Consider the following 20,027-nt stretch of genomic DNA (forward strand, 5'->3'; position numbering starts at 1 on the left):
CCATCAGCCCAGAGCCATCAGCCCAGAGCCTGACGCGGGGCTCGAACTCACGGACCGCGAGATCGTGACCTGGCTGAAGTCGGACGCTTAACCGACTGCGCCACCCAGGCGCCCCATCAGTTTCTTCATTTTAAAAATAGGAATAATAATGGGAGTTATGAGTTAGAATAGTGCCTGCCACACAGTAATAACATTCTTCATGTTATCAGATAATTACTCCTACACTACCATTTTTAAAATTACTATTATCATCATCATTATTATTTCATACACTGGGTGAATTAGGTAAATATTTTGTTTTGTTAATTTCCTCCCTTTTACTATCTCTTAGTAAATATGTTTTTAAAAGTTGTGGATGCCATTTTAACAACTTAACTCACAAGGGTTTAGGAAAAGAGCAAATAGCTGTAAAGACCGAGGAGAACTGAAATTTTGGTAACTGAAAATACATAATTATCCATGAAATCAAGACTTCGGGGCTTTCAAAATATCCACACCCACCAACTCATAATTTTACACGATAAGATCAGGCTAGAATAATACTTTAGCAAAGTATAGTAAATCAGAATTCTCTCAAACACAAATTTCCAAGAAAATCTAATAAAAATGAGAGGTTGAATTTATTATCTTAAAAAAATCTTACCTATTTCCTTCAAATAGATGCTCTGCAGAGTTGAAAACAATTTTCAATAGTGATATTACTTTCTTAGAGTTATAATTTTTTATACATAATTCCTTCTGCAGGTAAATAAAAATACATACCCCAAAGCAGTAAAAATAAAATAAAGCAACAGTAACTGAAAAGCCTACCAAGGGTTTTCATTTTGGTAAACATTTATCTCACCATCTAAGCTTCAGACTCCTGATACGACCCTCGGGATAAAATGACAGACTCAGGTTTGATTCCCTCTGGTATTTCAACCAATACTGTGTACAACCTGAGGACCGTTTTTTTGAGGATAAATGACTGGCTAGGAAGACTAAAGTCCCGAGGCTTTGCCTGGGGCCTATAATCTCACCTAATCATTATTCACAATCCCCCAGAAAAGCCTCGAGCTAAAATTGTGATTGCTATTTAGAACTAAACTTGCAAATTCATTTTTGAAAATCTTTTCTTCTTTTGTGATTTCATTTTTTTGTTTAATTCATGACCACCTTTAGATATCAACTATAGCAAGCATTAAAACCTAGAGCAATAGTCCATCTGTTTTGAGTGTTGCTTTCTTTACTAATTTATAAAAAAGATATTTTAATAGCAAAAATGCCTAAGGACTACATTGGGTAATACATGCACCTAAAAATGTAAAGTCCTTAAAGGGGATATGAAAAGCAGTGATAATGGAGAAGAGTTCTGTAAATTTAGAATTTTGTAATTTAGTTCTCATAAGCCATTTTCAATTTGAAAAGCCAAAATAATTTTTATAAATGTAAAGATGAATTGAAGGATGCAATATCCTCTGAAAATCAGGGAATAAGCTAGAGTCAAGCCATACCACAAATTTCTTTAATTAACCTTTCACTTTTTTTTTTTTACTTAGGATGTAAAAAATACTTCTTGCTATCTATCCTGCCAAAATGTTCCACTCTTGCTTATTTCTAGGATTGGCCATTGCAATCCTCTGTGTGTTCTTCCACTAAGTCTACTTTATTTAATAGTGACATATAATTTCTTACTGATGATAACACTTAAGAGTCTCCTCTCTTAAAAACAGCACTTAAGAGTGAGGGCTGTTAAGTCTCAGACTGCCTAGACTAGAGTCAGATTCCTTATCTCTATAAAGGGGATAATAATAGTTGTTACTTCAAAGTATATTGTGAAGATAAGTGAGACAAATGACTTAAAGTATTTAGTAGATTGTCTGGTACTTAATAAGTACTCATAAGTGTTAGTTATTGTTAATAATGAAATTTTTTTAGAACCTTTTCTTTACTTCTTAAAGGTCTCCTGAGAAAACAAAACACATTTGCTTGACTTTGGACAAACTTGAGTTAAACTCTTTTTTCTTTTGTTTTCTCCTTTATAAAATGAAATAATCTGACAATATTAATCCAAAGGTCTTTCTTAACTGTAAAAACTTACATAATTTTATTTAGCTATGGCTAAGGTTCAGACTTATTTTCCTTTTCTGTTTTTAATGTGCATGGACAATTCTTTTTCTGGTTGAGACTAACTTTTCTTCTTTGATTAAGAACTACATCTGATGATATTCTGTACCCCTACTAGCCCTAGGAATCATGGGGTATTTTCGCAGTTTCCTATGATGAAGTATCATATTCACAATCAAACTCTACAGAAGCCCCTAAGAAGGTATTGCTTTCTTCTGAACTGATACTTTAAAAGTGAATCCGATATTAATTACATATAATATGTAAAATTTCGTGTTCTATGTAATCCAAGGATTAAACAAAAATTTGTTATGTTTTTGGAGAGGCATATGTAAAGTTTTATTCAAAAATGTTAACTTATATGGCAAAAATGAAGTACACAAAATAAAAACAAAGCATCATATCAAAATATTAAAAAATGAAAAAATAAGAAAACATAATTGTATCACATGTGATTTGTAGTGTTGATAGTCTTAATATGATTCTTCATTCTTAGCAATAAAGAAAAAGCCTCAAAGACCACCAAGAATAATTTGGAATGGGGCATAAGTGACATAGGCATGAAAGAAATATAAAAGACAAATAACAATATGCAAAGATATACATTTTATTAGTAATCAAATAAATGAAAATTAGAATGCCATATACTTTTCTCATTTCAGATTTATTTAAATTGAATACCAATGGCATTGGTTAATACCAATGGCAAAATTACGGAGAAAGTGGCACTCTGATGCACTGTTGGTGGAAATGAAAATTGGTAGAGCCTTTCCATATATTTCCCCTTAAAAGAATATACCATAAGCTAGCATTTTCCAAAGTGTTCAGTGGGATGTTGATATGTTCTGATGTTATTTTGTGTGTGTGTATGTAAAAGTCTAAATTTAATTTTAAATGTAAATGTATACAATGGCATTCAAAAACTTTTCTTTCCCTTTTTTTTTAAATAAAATTTATTTTTCAGAGAAGTTTTAGGCTCACAGCAAAACTGAGTGTTAAATATAGCAATTTCCCATATTGTCCCCTGCCCCCATACACCACAATTTCTCCATCCTGTAGACAGATGTTACCTTAAGAAAACATTCTATAGTCAAATAAGTTTGATTTCTCAGACCTTTGTTACTACTATACATAGGTATTCTCCAAGATGGTGAACAGTGGTTCTTTATGTAATAGGCCATGGAATCCTCTTATCAGAAAGTATGCTTAGGAACTAAGAGTCTGCAACACTTACTTTCTTGGAAACTCCCCTAAAAAATCACTAGACACAAATGCAAACATGTATGTACAAGAATGTTCACTGAAGTCATATTTAACACAGGAAAAAACCTGGAAAGTTTCCATATACTGAATAATTGGAAAGTGGTTACATAATTTTTAAAAAAAAATTTTTTTTCAACGTTTTTTATATTGGTTACATAATTTATGTTATGTTCTTAAACTGGAATATTATATAACCATTAATAATGGAAATGCAGATGATATTTACTGACATTACACATAAGGCAATAAGTTGCTAAGTAAAGAAGCAATCTAGCCAAAGAACATTTATATCCTATTGTTACCAATCCTAATCATAATATTATATGGACACATATATTATACATTGTATACAAATATATCAATGAATTCAGAAAGACATACAACAAAATATAAAGAGTAGTTATCACAAGGTGATAGATTATTATACTTTTCTGTTTGTCTTATCTTTTTTTCTTAATGAACATCTATTAATTTTATAACAGAAATATTTTTTAAAAGCAATGTGTTTATACGTCTTAACTGTTTGGAGACATCTGGCATTTTATTCTTTAGGTGTCAGATGCTTTTCATATTTAACAAAAATTAAGTTCACAGTCAAGAAAACTATAATTATATAAAGAATTCATACAGAAAAAACACAATTCCTACCTTCTGGAGAGAAACTGATAAAAACATAACAAGTGCTGTGAGAGCCAGCAGCGTAACGGAGGCAGTAAATCTCTAGATGCTCTATGCCTTTATGAGTCCCTATAAGGGAGTACCTCTTCTCTCTGTAACACAAATAACATAAATACACAAATTTATTTAAAGGAGCAGCTGAATGAAAATCATCCTTAAGTATAGCTTGGAGCTATACAGGCTGCTTGCTTCCAGGTGTGATCTCACAGGTAAACAGTTAGAAATATTACCACTTAGTCTCTTTATGACCTTGGAAAAGTTACTTATCTTCTCCAAGCCTCAGTTTCCTCATCTGTAAATAGGGATAAGGATATAACCAACTATAAAGATTAATATTCATAAAGTATTCATAACAGTGCCAGATACTGTTGCTACATACGTGGTTTCTACAAATAAATACCTGAGTGGGATTGATTGTATTAATAGAGACCCTCCACAGAGCACATTGCTATTAGTGATATTTTACTTCTGTTAACATCTCAAGTAATTCTCATCTCAATCCTGTAAAGTATTGTTATTATTACAAGCTAGCCCTCAGCTTGCATACCAGAAACTTGATTTTATCAACTCCCTAAACTGATACAAACAAACTCACAAACAACTGATCAATTTAAAAGAGAACCCCTTCTCTCTCCACCCCCTCCCCAAATGATATCCATTGAATAAAATAGTATGTACTAATATCTGGTCTGTGTAAGTACTGAACCACTTAGACATTATCTGATTAGTATAAAATTAAAGCAAGGAGAATTAAAAACTCATATTGGACCTTTCATTAAGCCATAGTTGTATGATATGCTTTTCTATAGTGTTACTGTAGAAACATTGGTAGGAAAACCAATTTCCTCGTATTCTTGGTATGATACCTTGAGAAGGCATGGCATCACCAATGAAGTATTCTTGCCAAGAATATTCAATCTGAATCTAATAATAAAATAAATTTTTAGAAAAAAAATCTAAATTAAAGGACATGTTGCAAACATTGGCCCAGACTTAAAAAATATCAGTGACATGACACAAAGAGGCTGGGAATTTTTTTTAGATTAAAGGAGATTAAGTGGATATGACAAGTGAATAAAATGCATGATCCTTAATTGGATCTTGGATTGGAGAAAAAAAGACAGCTATAATTACTGGACAACTGGGAAATCTAAACTGCAGACTTCAAAAATCTCTATTGGTTAATAAATTTAAAATTAACTTAGGTGGTTTGTACCTGCAGATAAAATTATTCATTAATTCATTTAAATTCATCACGATGTGTTAAATACCTATTCAGTGTGATAGGCCTGAAGATGACAAAAATTCCTGCAAGTAACAAACCCTAAAATGCAGATATGGCTTAGCCAAAGAGGTCAGGTGAACTCAGTCTGGCAAGTTAGCAAATGAAGGTATGTAGCTAAACTACTTATCTGTTATATTTGAGACTTTGACCATCTTCCTACTGAAGTATTCTTCTTTCTAACGGAGGGGAAATTTTCAGAATGTTAGAGCAGGTCACTGCTGCTTCATGCAGTAAGGTTCCACAAGAAAGAGAGGCACATCAGGAAGCAGAGAAGGGAAAAAAAAGATAGCTTTGCCAAAAGAGCTACTTTCTGTCTGTGGCTGAGAATCAGATCATCTGAAGCCTGGCAGGTTGAAAAAGCCAAATTATAAATGTTTTATGATCAACTTTTACTTATTTTTGAATAGGCTATTTTCATGATGTAGAATTTGAAAGGTACAAAGAGGCAGTGAAAATTTCTCTTCCACTCTTGTCCCCAAGACAAGACTGTTTTCCCTCCTCAGAGGCAATCTCTGTTAACAGATTCATGTATTCCTCCAGAAATGTTTAATGCATTGCGAATCTACAGTTGTATTTACAGAAGCAGAGCAGGTTATACACTCTTTTACAGCTTGCTTTCTTCATAGTATGTTTTGTCAATTGATCATCTTGGTACCTATAGAGTTACTTTTATTTTATTTTTAAAATTTTTTTTAACATTTATTTATTTTTGAAAGAAACAGAGCATGAGTGGGGGAAGGGCACAGAGAGAGGGAGAGACAGAATCTGAAGCAGGCTCCAGGCTCTGAGCTGTGAGCGCAGAGCCTGACGCGGGGTTCAAACCCACGGACCGCGAGATCATGACCTGAGGTGAAGTCAGACGCTTAACCGACTGAGCCACCCAGGCGCCCCGCAGATGTTTTCTTAAGCAAAGGAAATAAGATACTGGCCACCAGGAGGAAAGGAGCATTGAGATGTCTAAGTGTAGAGTACTGAAGATAATAACTAAGGAATGTACCTGGGAGGATTTTCTTGGAGACTTCTTTGGATTCTAAGCATGCCAGTGTATTGTGGCAGAGCATCTGAAAAGTTATTGAAGCCTCTGCCATGAGAGGGGTGCAAAAGTGGCTAACACTGAGTTGGCAGACATAAAGGAGACTGAGGTTTGAAGAAACAGGGCAAAGAGTACAGGGTCCTTACAACTGGAGACTGTGGCAAGAATTATGGCAGTAGATCCCGTATATGAAGTCCAGAGGCCAAGCAAGAGGAATTATGTCTTGGTGGATGCTGGTACATGGTGCCGAAATGTCAAGGGTCAAGCAATAACTCAGAGGAGACAAGCAAGCAGAGAGAGGGGTATGGAAAGCCACACTCATCCATTGATGACAGGAAGGTATGAACCTCCCTGGAACCTGGAGAAGTAGAAGGGAAGGAGAAAATCCTTCTAAACTAAGGGTAAAAATCTTGGTTTAAAGCCTAAATTGATTTAATTTTACTTCAGAAGTAACCAACCAACTACCAATTGGTAAGATTAATTCTTCCTTTATCTGTGGAAATGGTCATGGGGACAGTGACATACATGTATTAAGTATAACACATTGTTTGGCCCATGGTTGGTGGACTTAATTTCTCTAAAGTTAAAACTATGTTGCCCAGATTTTGATTTGGAAAATTTGACCATCTTTTAAAAATTTTTTTATTCTTTTAATGTTTATTATTTTTGAGAGAGAGAGAGAGACAGCAAGCGGGGAAGGAGCAGAGAGAGAGAGAGGGAGACAGAATCTGAAGCAGGCTCTAGGCTCTGAGCTGTCAGTACAGAGCCTGAAGTGGGGCTCGAACCCACGAACCACGAGATTATGGCCTGAACTGAAGTTGAACGCGTAACCAACCGAGCCACCCAGGCGCCCCTGGAAAATTTGATCATCGTGTCATGTGTCATTAATATACAAGATTGAGCTCTGTAAAATAAGGCTCCTAGTTACTGTTATCAGGCTGATGGAGTAATAAACATCCCCATATGCCATGAAGGAAGCAGGTCTCTGTCATAATAAAAGCATTTAAATATAAAATACAAACATAAACAGCACTCCTCTCAAGTATACCCTAAGACTGAGGATAAGGATTAGATATAGTTATTTCCCATTTCCCCCAAATAGATATTATCTTTTTAAAAAAAGGTATTTATCTTAAATCTAACAAATGTTAAAAAGAAACTACTTGGTGGATAATAAAAACAATATTGATTTCTGATTAAAGAGGTAGATTGAACATACACATTTAACTACATTCCTTTTTAAAACTGTACTAAAATACAATTTAGTATTAAAATTTTTATTAAAAAGCATAAATGAATGAAGAAAAGGAGAGTGAGAGATGAATCACAGTAACAAAAATTTGGAAGCTAGACGACAGAAGGATGGTAGCTGACTGACAGCTGATTCAAACAAGCAATTCATTTTAGGTAGTAGGTAAAGGCAGGAAGCAATTTCATTTGTACTACAGTTTCCACAAAAACTTGGGAACTGGTGGCACCCAAACTTGTGGAAATGAGTTAAGTAAGAGCAAACCTAGTTAGAAATCTATTTAAGAATTAGTCTTTTGCATTGTCTCTCTACCATTCACAACTGAACAAGTACGCCTCCCTCTCTCACCCTGGAAGAAGAGTAAATATTACTCTTTGAAGTGTATAAAACAGAAGATTCCCCAAACTGGGAAATTTTGAAGAATTCTGGAGGGTAGAGTACTGTATTGAAAACAGAATTAAATGAAATTTTATATGATAAATATTAAGACTCCCAAGTCCTCTTCTACTAGGTTTGCAGAATGCTAGTAGCCCATCATAAAACTGGAGAGTGGAAGAGTCTCCTTTGGTGAATATAACTGGAATTTAAAAAAAATGGTGCTCAATGAAATGATATTGGAGGTTCCTGAACAAAGAAGCATATTCAGATCTAGGGAATTCATAGTCATTAAGCTCCAGTTATGTGTTATCCTGGCATCCCCCTTTCTTACTATCTGAAATATTAACCGGGACAGCCAATGACCGCTAGACATCTGGGGAAAGCTCCTAACATGAAAGATGGAGACTAAAACAAAACCAAACCAAAACCAAAGCCAAAAGAGAAAATAGAAAAAGGAAAGAGAATTAAAAAAACAGAACCCTATCTTTAAAGAGATAAGAGAAGAACTGCATCCATGAAACAAAAACACACTGCTTTATTTATTTATTTTTTAAGTTTATTTATTTATTTTGAGAGAGAGTGAGTGAGAGAGACAGCAGGGCAGGGCGGAAGGAGGAGAGAGAGAGAATTCTAAGTAGGCTCCTCACTCTCAGCACAGAGTTCGATGTAGGGCTTGAACCCATGAATCGTGAGATCATGACCTGAGCTGACACTGAAAGCCAGAGAGTTAACTGGCTGAGCCACCCAGGTGCCCCCAAAACACATTGTTTTAAAAAAAGAAAAGAAAAAAAAATCCTGGAAACAAGAAACTACTGCTGGGAAACAAAATCATGATAGAAATGGAAGCCTCAACAGAAAGGTTGGAAAATCTCCCAGGAAGTAAAGAGATTAAGAGAAAGAACATAGGAGAGAAAGGATATGAAGATTAGAAGAGCAGTCTAGGATGTTCAACATTCAACTAACAGAAAAAGAGAAAAGAAAATTGAGAAAAAAATCATCAAAGAAATAACTTATGAAAAATTTCCTAAATTAAAGAGCATAAATTTCTACTTTAAAAGGGGTCACTGAGTGCCTGAATGAAAACAGATCTCCAACAGATCACATCATAACAAAATTTTAGAACTCTGTGACAAACAGAAAATTATAAAAGCTCCCGGAAAGGAAAAATATATAAAACAGAAAGTAGAATGTCTCTCAACTTTTCAACACTGAAACTAAAAGACAATAGAGATAGACCATAAAAATTCTGAGAAAATAAATTCCAAACCAGAATTCTGTATTTAGCTAAATATCAATCAAATATCAGTAAAGCAGAAAGACATATTCAGACAGGCAAGACCAAAACTATTGGTAGATGTGCTTCTTCAAAATGGGAGAGTAAATGAAGAAGGAAAAGACATTAAAAACAAGAGTTTCAACTCAAAACAGGGACACAAGAAGTCCAAAGGTGATAGTGAAAAGTAATCCATACCACGTGGGAACAGAGGTTGCTGTTGAATCAGAAACAAGTACATAAGACCAAGCAAAAGAAAAATGAGACAATCATTAATTTTAGGGAAAACAGACAATTGGAAACATGATGTGGTTCGGCCATGAATTAAGTTTACAAAGATATAAATGTGTTTAATGAAATCTTAAACATCGAAATCATGATATAATTGTATTGAGAAGATGAAGTATTTGTGGTGATGGGGTGGGGATATAAAAACTTTAACTTTACTGTTAAAGTAAAGTTTTACTTTACTTTACTTTACTTTTAACTTTACTGTTTCCATACTGGGAAATTAATAGATTATATGCAAAGCTGAAAAAAATCAAGAAGTAAAAATATAATCGTATTATTGATGTATTTATTTTTATTTTTTTGAATGCTTATGACAGCTTTATCATAAATAGCTCCAAACTGGGAACTACTTAAATGTCTATCAATTGGTAAACAGATACACAAATTATAGCACATCTATACAATGAAATACTACTCAGCAATAAAAAGCAATAATACATGCAACAGAAGAATCTCAAAAGCATTACATGAAGTGAAAGAAGCCAGACACAAACCCTACATATTGTATTATACCATTTCATGACAATCTGGAAAAGACAAAAGTACAGAGACAGGAATCAAATGAGTGTTTGCTACAGGCTGTAGTAAAGGTGGTGGTGGGGGGAGACAGATTATAAAGACACACGAGAACTTGCTGGGGTGATAGAAATGACCTATAGCCCAATTGTGATGGTTACATTATGTTATACATCTGCCAAAACTCAACACATTATACATTTTAAAATGGTGAATTTTATTGTATGTAAATTATTCCTCAATAAACCTGAATTCATAGGCCATAAAAGGCATTGTAGCTTTATCCTACTTCTCTCTGGGATCACTCACTCTAAGGGAAGCCAGGTATTGTGAGGACACTCACCACCCTTATGGAGAGGCCCACATGATAAGGAACTGAAACCTCTTGCCAACATGTGAACGAGACACCTTGGAATCTGATCCTCGAGCCCCAAACCTTGAATTAACTGGGGCTGCTGCCCTGGCCGACATCTTGCCTGCAACCTCAATAGAAGTCCTGAGGCAAAACCAACTAGCTATGCCAGTCCCAAATCCTTGACCCAAAGAAACTGTGGGATAATAAATATTTGTTGTTTTAAGCCACTAAGCCTGGGGTAATAATTGTTACACAATTATAGATAGCTAATATACTGTGAGATGGGGGAATAATCTCAGGTGAAGTTGGTGAAGTGGGTAGAGAGCAGAGATCTTGTAGACTTATAGGCATTGTGAGTACTTCAGATTTGAGTCTTAATTCAATGGTAAGGCATTGGTAGCTCTATTCAGAATAACAATCACAATTTCACTTTAAGTGTCACTCTACTATGGAGTGGTCCAGAATGGAGGCAGACAGACCAGTTAGGAGGCCATTGCAGTAGTCTATGTGAGATGATGGTGGTTTAGACTAGGGTGGTGACAGCGGAGATAGATGCATAGAGTCGAGGAAGTAGAGAGGAATCAAAGATGAGTCTAGGGTCTTTTGGTTTGACCAGATGAAATGAGAATAACTATAAAAGGAATATACTGGGAGAAGTGAGGGATGAAAGCCAGTCCCGAAGGAGTGTATAAGCATGATGTATTTGTTGCAAATTGCAAAAAGGTCAGTACGGTTGGAGTTTATGGTGACTAAATGGGAGGAGAGAGTGATGAGAAAGGAAGCTGAGAAAACAGGCATGGAAGAAAGACCCTATTTACCACCATAAAGTATCTGGACTTCATGCAGCTAGCCACTGGAAGCCACTCAAAAAAATTTTTTTTAATGTCTATTTATTTTTGAGACAGAGAGAGACAGAGTGTGAGCAGGGGAGGGGTAGAGAGAGAGACAGAGAGACAGAGAGAGAGAGGGAGGGAGACACAGAATCCGAAGCAGGCTCCAGGCTCTGAGCTGTCAGCACAGAGCCTGACATGGGGTGTAAGTCACGAACCATGAGATCATGACCTGAGCCCAAGTTGGATGCTTAGCCGACTGAGCCACCCAGGCACCCTGCCACTCAAAGATTTTAAGTAGGAGAGTGACTGATCAAATTCACATTTTAGAAAGGTAACTAGCAGCAGCAATAAAGAGTTTGGCTTGAAGATGGGAGACACTGGAAAGTAGGAGATATTTTAAATAACTTTCTTATTTTAAGGAAGCAGCAAAGTATAGTAGGAAGAACAAATGGCTTTGGAAGCAGACCCAAATTCAAGTCTTTTTAATATTTAAGTTTATTTATTGTGTGTGTGTGTGTGTGTGTGTGTGAGAGAGAGAGAGAGAGAGAGAGAGAGAGAGAGAATCTCAAGCAGGCTGTGTGATGTCAGCACAGAGCCCAGTTCAGGGTTTGATCTCACAAACCATGAAATCATGAAATCAGCTGAAACCAAGAGTCAGACACTTAACCAAATGAGCCACATAGGCACTCCCCCAAATTAAAATCTTGACATAGCAAATTTCCATCTATTACAAGTTGAATCGTGTCTCCCCTCTATCTCCAATTCATATGTTGAAGTCCTAACCCTAGTAACTCAGATGTGACCTCATTTGGAAATAGTCATTGCAGTTGTAATTAGTTAAGATAAGGTCATAGTGGAGTAGGATAAGCCCCTAATCCAACAACTGGTATCCTTATAGAAAGAAAAAATTTGGTCATAGACATGCATGCAGAGATAATGCCATTTGAACATGAAGGCACAGATCTACAGGTCAAGGAATGCTAAAGATTACCAACAAATCACTGGAAGCTAAGGGAGAGGCATGGAACAGATTCTTTCTCACAGTCTTCAGTCTTCAGAGATTCTTTCTCACAGTCTTCAATTATACCCCAGTAACCAACTCTGTTGACACGTTGATCTTGGACTTTCAGCCTTCAGAACTGGCATAACCAATGATGAGGCTCCCAAACACAGTCCCAATTCCAGCCCCAGAACCAGCCACCCCAACTGTGGCAGCCCCAGCCCCAATGAACTTGGCTGCTGTGTCGATGTGCTTTGAAACAGCGCTAGTTTGGAAACTGTGGCTAGGAATAAGTGAGGTCAGGGGACGTGGGGCTGCCCAGCTGTTGAGGCTCTCATCTGTCAGTGTCTCTGGTGGTTTTAGTGCCACTGCAGACAGTGATAGGCTCGACAGCTGAGAGGTGCTCCTGACCAAGAAGGGGGCAGAGACGAACTTTGCACAGGCGTACATTTTCAGGGGATGAGGGACTGTGGCAGGAGAGTTGCTCCCAGTGCAGAGAAGACAGAGACTAATCATATTATTTAGAATGTTCTTTTTCATAAATATAAAAAGAAACAGCTAAAAATAAACTGAAAATGACTGCTTCTGGGAATCAGAAAATTGGTGGAAGGAATTGCAGAGCAGGGGACTGTCTCTGTTTTGTTTTTGTTTTGTTTTTGTTTTTAAGTTTCATAGGACTCCGTGACTTTTTAAACTATGTCCATGTGTAATTTTTATAAATACAAAACAAAACAAAAAATAGCATAAGATTACCATTAACAATGATCTGTGGAACTTAATAGGTGTTTATAAATTCTTTTTTTTAAAGTATTTATTTTTTTTTGAGAGAGGGGAGGGGCAGAGAGAGAGAGAGAGAGAGAGAGAATTCCAAGCAGGCTTCGCACTGTCAGTGCAGAGTCCAATGCAAGGCTCGATCTCTTGGATTGTGAGATCACGACCTGAGCCATAATCAAGACTCAGATGTTTAGCTTTCTGAGCCACCCAGGAGCCCCAGGCATTTATAAATTCTTAAGTGTCATTGCATATGAATTGTTGTATTATACAATCGTATAGAGCAAGTTTTTAGAAAAAAAGTGTTGCACCAGACAAACACCTGCTATGGCAGCCAGCAAGTACTTGGCAGGTATTTAAACATTGCTACTTTAATTGGTAACAATGAAAAACAAAAACAGGCACTGTTTTTGTAGAGGCTTCTAGACTTTAGAGGTTCTACCTCTTTTTAGTATATAATCTTGGACCTCTTTTTGCTTATGATTCTTTATCTGTAAAACCCTTATTTCACAGTAATGTTGTGATTGCTAATTGATACAGGAACAGTCTTTAGCACACTGCCTGAGACATAATAAATGGTTAATAAATAATTGCTATTTTAATTGTAATTCCAAATTCTTAATTCTTTATTGTCAGAATCATATCCACTGTACTTCCTTCCACGCCCTTCCATAGAACTTGGAGCAACTTATTCCCCATAAACATGTTGTTCAACCACCCCACAGAGATCAGACTCAATTGTTACCTTAAAATTAATCATGACTGGTATACTTTGAAACATAACTAGAAATAAATGTCATACTTGGAATCACGTCTCTCCCTTTTTTTAAATCCATTACTGCTTTATTTTATTTATTTATTTATTTTATAAAAATAAATGGCATCCAGGAACAGGGTTTGTAACCAGAAGACCTAAGTTTGGGTAGGTCATTTAACCTTTCAGAGTATTCATTTTCTCATCTGTAAAGTGGAGATGATACCTGCTGGAATGGACATTTGATGTTTGCCTCCCTACTACACTTTTCTGCTACTTCTAGTAACTGTATACTGATTTTCCTTTGGACAACTTATCCATTTCCCAGCTCTAGAGGAGGGTCTTACCGCCAAAGTAACTCAGCATATTACCCTATCCCACTGTCCACAGTTATGTGTTCAAGGATGAGCACTTAACCAAATCAGGACCAGTGACACTAAAAACTGCCAGTGTCATCAAGTGTGGAGCTGACAGTGGAGCCAGTTCAGCTCCAAATTAGCTTATCTGAAGACCATTCCATGCTATGAACCAAAATATCCTTTTTTAGTCTAAGGCAGTGTGTGTGTCTGTGCTGTAGGAAGGGTAGGGAGGGGTAGGAGAGGTAGGGCAGAGAGGGAGAATGTTCTTCACTGCAACCAAATGAATCTTAACTCCTATCTACCTTATAACCATTATCTCCACTACTTCTAAGATCAACTGAGACAATAAATGAATTAAAAATTTGGTAAACATAAAGCAATATGCAAATGTTGTTACTATTATAATTGTTAATAACAAAGCCCAACTCCTTCAAAAAGCGAACTATATCTTGCAATGGTCTTACAAAAGATTTTCACAAAAACCAAAGTAGCCTATTTAAAATCTGGACATGTTAGATATTATTTGTGAATATATGTTTTGTATAAAAACATATGAATATGCAGTTGTTCAAATCACTGTAGGTCATGCATGTGACAGCAGCTCAGGTGGCATCCTTACTCATCAAACTTAAAATGTTAGGCTAATATCCCCCAATCTCTATTTTACCCTTTGATATTTATGGTTGTATGCTCCATAAACCTGTTTGAATCTTTTAGAAACTATGTATTTTCTACTAGTTACTTACAAGTGAATTTTATCAGACAATTAATTAGTCAAGTCTGGAGTATTTTACAATTGTTTTATTATTTATAAATAAGATGCTAATTAAAGGGAAACTGAAAAATGGTAACTGCTTCCTATAAAAGCTGACTTTATAAAATGTAAAATAAAATACTTTGAAGTCAGAGGAAAAAATTGGAAGTAAATGGATATTTCAAATGAGTTCAAAGGCTTTGAAAAGGTATTTGTTTGCTTAAATAGATCTATCTCTTCATGTCTATAGGATTAATGTGACTGGCAATTCTTTTCTTTCTGGCTAAAGCAATAGTAAATTGTAGCTCAATTCCTATTTCATTTCTCAGAAACTGAGTAAGTGCAGCTGAAATAAATGCTGTTTTAAAGTATTTGCTCCATCCGACATGTCCATGGTCTTATTTCCAGATTAGGCTCCTTCAGGTAAAGGATCAGCTAATCAGGTAATGAGGATGATTTTTGGTCTCACCTTTCATTATCACTACCTGATGAAAAGAATGAATATAATGATTTCATGAAATGTTTCATGAATGTAAACATTTTCTTATGATGAAAAATATCTTAAAAAAATGAAAAACTGAGCTGAGCTATAATCACATTTTTTACAGAAATAAAATGATGAAAAAAGAATGATATTCTCTAGTTGAAAATAAGTTATGATATCAGTTTTGCAGGTAAAAGTTTCATAACAATTCAAAATAGTATTAGATTGATTATTAGTCAGAAAACAATAAAATGCTTCAATTCCAGTTTTCTTCCTAATAAATTCCAGTAACTCTTCTTAATAAACCAGAGTTACTAACTGGGTCTATGAAGAGTCTGGTATTCTAATATGTATACTTTAAATCAGTTTTGTCTTTCAAAATGGTTATTTTGGGAAGTTATAAACCAACCCCAGAAATGCTGGAATTGTTCGAAGTATTTTTGGAATTTATATTTTGTTAATTGCCTTTACAATTAGCTTTTGCACCACGCAAGATCTCTTGTTGTTTTTGATCCAAAAAAGGCATATATAACTTTTGACCCACTAAACTTAGTTTGAGATGACATTTAGTTGGTTTCAGAATTCAGATGAAATTAGTGTGTAGATTTAAAATAGTGTGTCACAGAACAAAAGCAATTCCATAAATATTTTGTGCAAAGGCAGTGCTTATGGAATGAGTCTACAGTGTAAGTCTACAATAAGTCTCTCAAAAGTTCTACTGAGAAAGAGTCAAATAATAATCCAGATTTAAAAATTTTGTGTTTGTCACTTTCCCTACAATTAACATCTTAAATTAGGAATCAAAGAGCAGTCTGAATATGCAGACATAATACATTAAGTTGTAGACTGTGCAATTAAGTTTTTCTAAAATCAGTAACTCCTGGAAATTAATTCAATTTAACAGGCATTTATTGAGTATATTCTACATACCTATAGTAGTGCTAGGTACAATAGGAAATAAATAAATAATACAAAGCCAGGTCCTCAAGGCACTTATAAACTAACAGAAGAGGAAGTTATATACAATAACCACTAAAACATTCTACTCCACTTCATTCTAGATTGGACTATTCTTTTTTTTTTTTTTAATTTTTTTAACGTTTATTTATTTTTGAGACAGAGAGAGACAGAGCATGAACGGGGAGGGTGAGAAAGAGGGAGACACAGAATCTGAAACAGGCTCCAGGCTCTGAGCTGTCAGCACACAGCCCGACGCGGGGCTCGAACTCACGGACTGCGAGATCATGACCTGAGCCGAAGTCGGCCACTCAACCGACTGAGCCACCCAGGTGCTCCTAGATTGGACTATTCTAAATAAAGTTATAATCTTAATTGTATAAGTTAATTTAAACATTTTAGTGCTTATTTTCTCATGTGTATCGTATCACCACTACCTTTGTGTACCTTTATAAATACATATCACATTAAATTGTGTAAATTTGTTTATATGTCTGCCTCCTCAGCTAGCCTATGAGCTCCTTCACAGTAAGGACTAGAGTAGCATAATGTCTAATATAATGTGAAACATGAACAACAACTGTATGAATCATAAGGCAGGAAGTTAAGTGTACATCTAAAAGATGCAAACTGGTATGAGAAAACTGAACAAAGAATGGTTTAATTTTCACTGGAGAGCTTGGGGAAAGCTTCAAAAAGACAGCTTCAAAGAAAATTGAGATCTCAATAGAAATAGAAGAAGAAAGAGAAGATATAGATGGATGGAACAGGAAAGGTTTTCAAAAGCATGAAAGTAAAAAAGTACTGGGTATGCTTTAAAACTTCATAATCTAGTGTAATTGGAATTGTAAGCTTTTGTGGTTTATTAACAGATGCATTAGAGGTATGGAGAGGTGTAGGAGGAGAAACACCTAGACAAGTCAGTAGTGATCTGAGTGGGTTTGTTTTTCCACACCTGTACAACTGGGGGACCCATACAGGTGTCATGAAAATGGCCTTTGGGAATCTGTCACATGACCGAACACAATTCAACTGTCTATACTGTTTTAGAATAATGTAGAGCACTATTTACCAAACGGTATTTTAGGGATAATATACACTCAGAGAAGTGTAATACACTTCTGGGTTTGCAGAGCCCAGTTCAATCTAGCGTATTTTCCCAAATAATTTGATCATGGAATCCTTTTGAAATTCCCATTAACATCCCAGTTTGGAAAACATTATTGTAATTTCCCTATGTTTAATATGTAAGTTTTCACTATACTTAAACTCAAAATCTGAGTCATCAGATCAGTCTGTTTCAAGCCTCTTGATGCTATATTACTAATGGGAATAACTCCTAAATATCCACTAATTTGGTAGTAACAGAGGATATGAGAGAGGATCATGATAAATAAGATTATCAACATGTTTATACTTGTCTTATATACCTAAACCTACCTGAAATATTTAATATTTCATGACAGATTGATCAAGACTACAGTGAAAATTAGTGAAATAAACATAAGGTTGACTTAGATATAATACCTCAAAAATATCAAGAAACTGGAAACAAGGTGAATGTCAATAAACAGAGGAATAGTTGAATAAATTCTGGTATATCCATACTATATAATATATTGCAGTCATTAAAAATATTACAGGGGAGGGGCACCTGGGTAGCTCAGTTGGTTAAGTGTCCGACTTTGGCTCAAGTCAAGATCTCATGGCTCGTGAGTTTGAGCCCCTTGTTGGGCTCTATGCTGACAGCTAGAAGCCTAGAGCCTGCTTCAGATTCTGTGTCTCCCTCTCTCTGCACCTCCTCTGCTCATGCTCTATCTCTCTCTGTCTCAAAAATAAATAAACATAAAGAAATTTAAAAAAAATAGAGGGGAACCTGGATGGCTCAGTCAGGTAGGCATTTTGACTCTTGATTTCAGCTCAAGTCATGATTTCATGGACAGGCTCTGTGCTGATGGCATGGAGCCTGCTTGGGATTTTCTCTCTCTCTCTCTCTCTCTCTCCCCCTCTTCCCTGCTTGTGTGCTCTCTCTCCCACTGTCTCTCAAAATAAAATAAATAAACTTTAAGAAAACTAGAGCTGTTTCTACAAGGTATTATAGAGTAAGAAATGCAAGATACAAGGCTGTGTGTGTGTGTGTATGTGTGAGAGAGATCCCATGTTTTAAAGCAATGAACAAAATTCCTGTCTCTGTATATGCGTATGCATTGAATACAAGAAAGATAATATACTGGGTTAAGAAGAAAAGACTGAATAAAGATATGATCATAATTTTACATATATGTAAAATAAAAATAAGATCCAAGTAAATGAAAAATATTAAAAACTACAAAATTTACATCAAAGTTAATTATGACTAATACAGTAAATCATCCTCTGTTTGAATTTTTTGATGGTTTGCCATTAATTCAGTGGGACCCGGGGTAGGTGGGATGTACGTTTCTTAGAAATTGTCATATATCCCTTCATGATCTGGTTCCTATTTTTTTCACATTACCAGTGTATATTCTACATTCCAGCTATTCTAAACAACCTAGCATTTACTAGAATGCCTTGTGCTACTTCATATTCCTGTGTCTTGTGCACACCAGGTCCATTGCCTGAAATGTCCTTTTTTTTCCCACTTCTCTGTGCATTGAATTCTTACTTAAAAAATTTATGCATAAGGGGCGCCCAAGTGGCTCAGTCAGTTAAGCATACAACTCTTGACTTTGGCTCAGGTCATGATCTCATGGTTTGTGAGATCCAGTCCTGCAGCAGGCTCTGTGCTGACAGTGTGGAGCCTGCTTGGGATTCTCTCTCTCCCTTTCTCTCTCTCTGCTCCTCCCCCCGCTCTTTCAAAATAAACAAATAAACTTAAAAAAATTACATGTAATATCTAGTCATACAAATACAAAATACAGGGGCACCTGGGTGGCTCAGTCGGTTAATGGGTCTGACTTTGGCTCAGGTCATGATCTCACAGTTCATGAGTTCGAGCCCCAAGTCTGGCTCTGTGCTGACAGCTCGGAGCCTGGAGCCTGCTTCAGATTCTCTGTCTCCCTCTCTCTGCCCCTCCCCAGCTTTCACTCTGTCTCTCTCTCTCTCTCTCTCTTTCAGAAATAAATAAACATTAAAAAATTAAAAAAAAACACAAAATACATAACATTTTCTATCACAAACATTAAGTAAGTGTTACAGGAATTCAGAGTCTTGACTGGGACAGCCAGGAAAAGCTATTTGAATTAGGTCTTGAAGGACTAGCACTTTAACAGAAATGAGATGAGATGGAATTGCAAGCAGGGAGAAAGGACAAAATCCAAGATATATAGGTAGTATCAGTGCAAGATATCTTTAGAACACACTGCCTGGTACAAAGAGGGTATGTGGTAAATAACTGTGGATGGGTAGGTGGATGGATTTATCAGAGATTAATGCAGGGAAATAGCAAGTTATAAGATGGGAAGGTTGGGATGGGGCCAAGTAACTGGGTCTTAAATATGTAGTGAAGATACCCAAAATCTATTCTGTATACCTGGGTTCTTCAAATAGGAGTATGTATACTTTATGTGACAAGAGAAAGCCCAGAATACACATGAAGCATCTTTCTGACTCATCAATTTTATTTGAAAATTTAGAATTAAGTAATTTAAATGATATCTAATTTTAAACATTATTTTTATATTAAACCAAATAGATGGGGGGGTGT

General features: G+C 35.7%; 2 protein-coding genes across 7 annotated transcripts in view; both read right to left on the minus strand.

Annotated features, from left to right (window-relative positions):
• MBD5 (methyl-CpG binding domain protein 5) overlaps positions 1–20,027 on the minus strand; it is a 445,040-nt gene that overhangs the window by 141,371 nt on the left and 283,642 nt on the right. For 5 of the 6 annotated variants that reach the window (XM_058715348.1, XM_058715350.1, XM_058715346.1 and 2 more), the window contains one exon: positions 4,018–4,139. The gene's annotated coding sequence lies outside the window, so the exon portion shown is untranslated. Of the gene's footprint in view, positions 1–4,017; positions 4,140–4,913; positions 5,774–20,027 lie in introns of those variants that run through there. The other variant, XM_058715349.1, reaches the window with a different exon arrangement.
• On the minus strand, positions 12,387–12,710 carry LOC131490530 (ATP synthase F(0) complex subunit C2, mitochondrial-like). Its single transcript, XM_058692984.1, has one exon. It carries the CDS (start codon positions 12,708–12,710, stop codon positions 12,387–12,389), a length of 324 nt encoding a protein of 107 aa, XP_058548967.1.

This window comes from Neofelis nebulosa, chromosome 2, assembly GCF_028018385.1.
Source record: "Neofelis nebulosa isolate mNeoNeb1 chromosome 2, mNeoNeb1.pri, whole genome shotgun sequence".
NCBI classification, from domain to species: domain Eukaryota; kingdom Metazoa; phylum Chordata; class Mammalia; order Carnivora; family Felidae; genus Neofelis; species Neofelis nebulosa.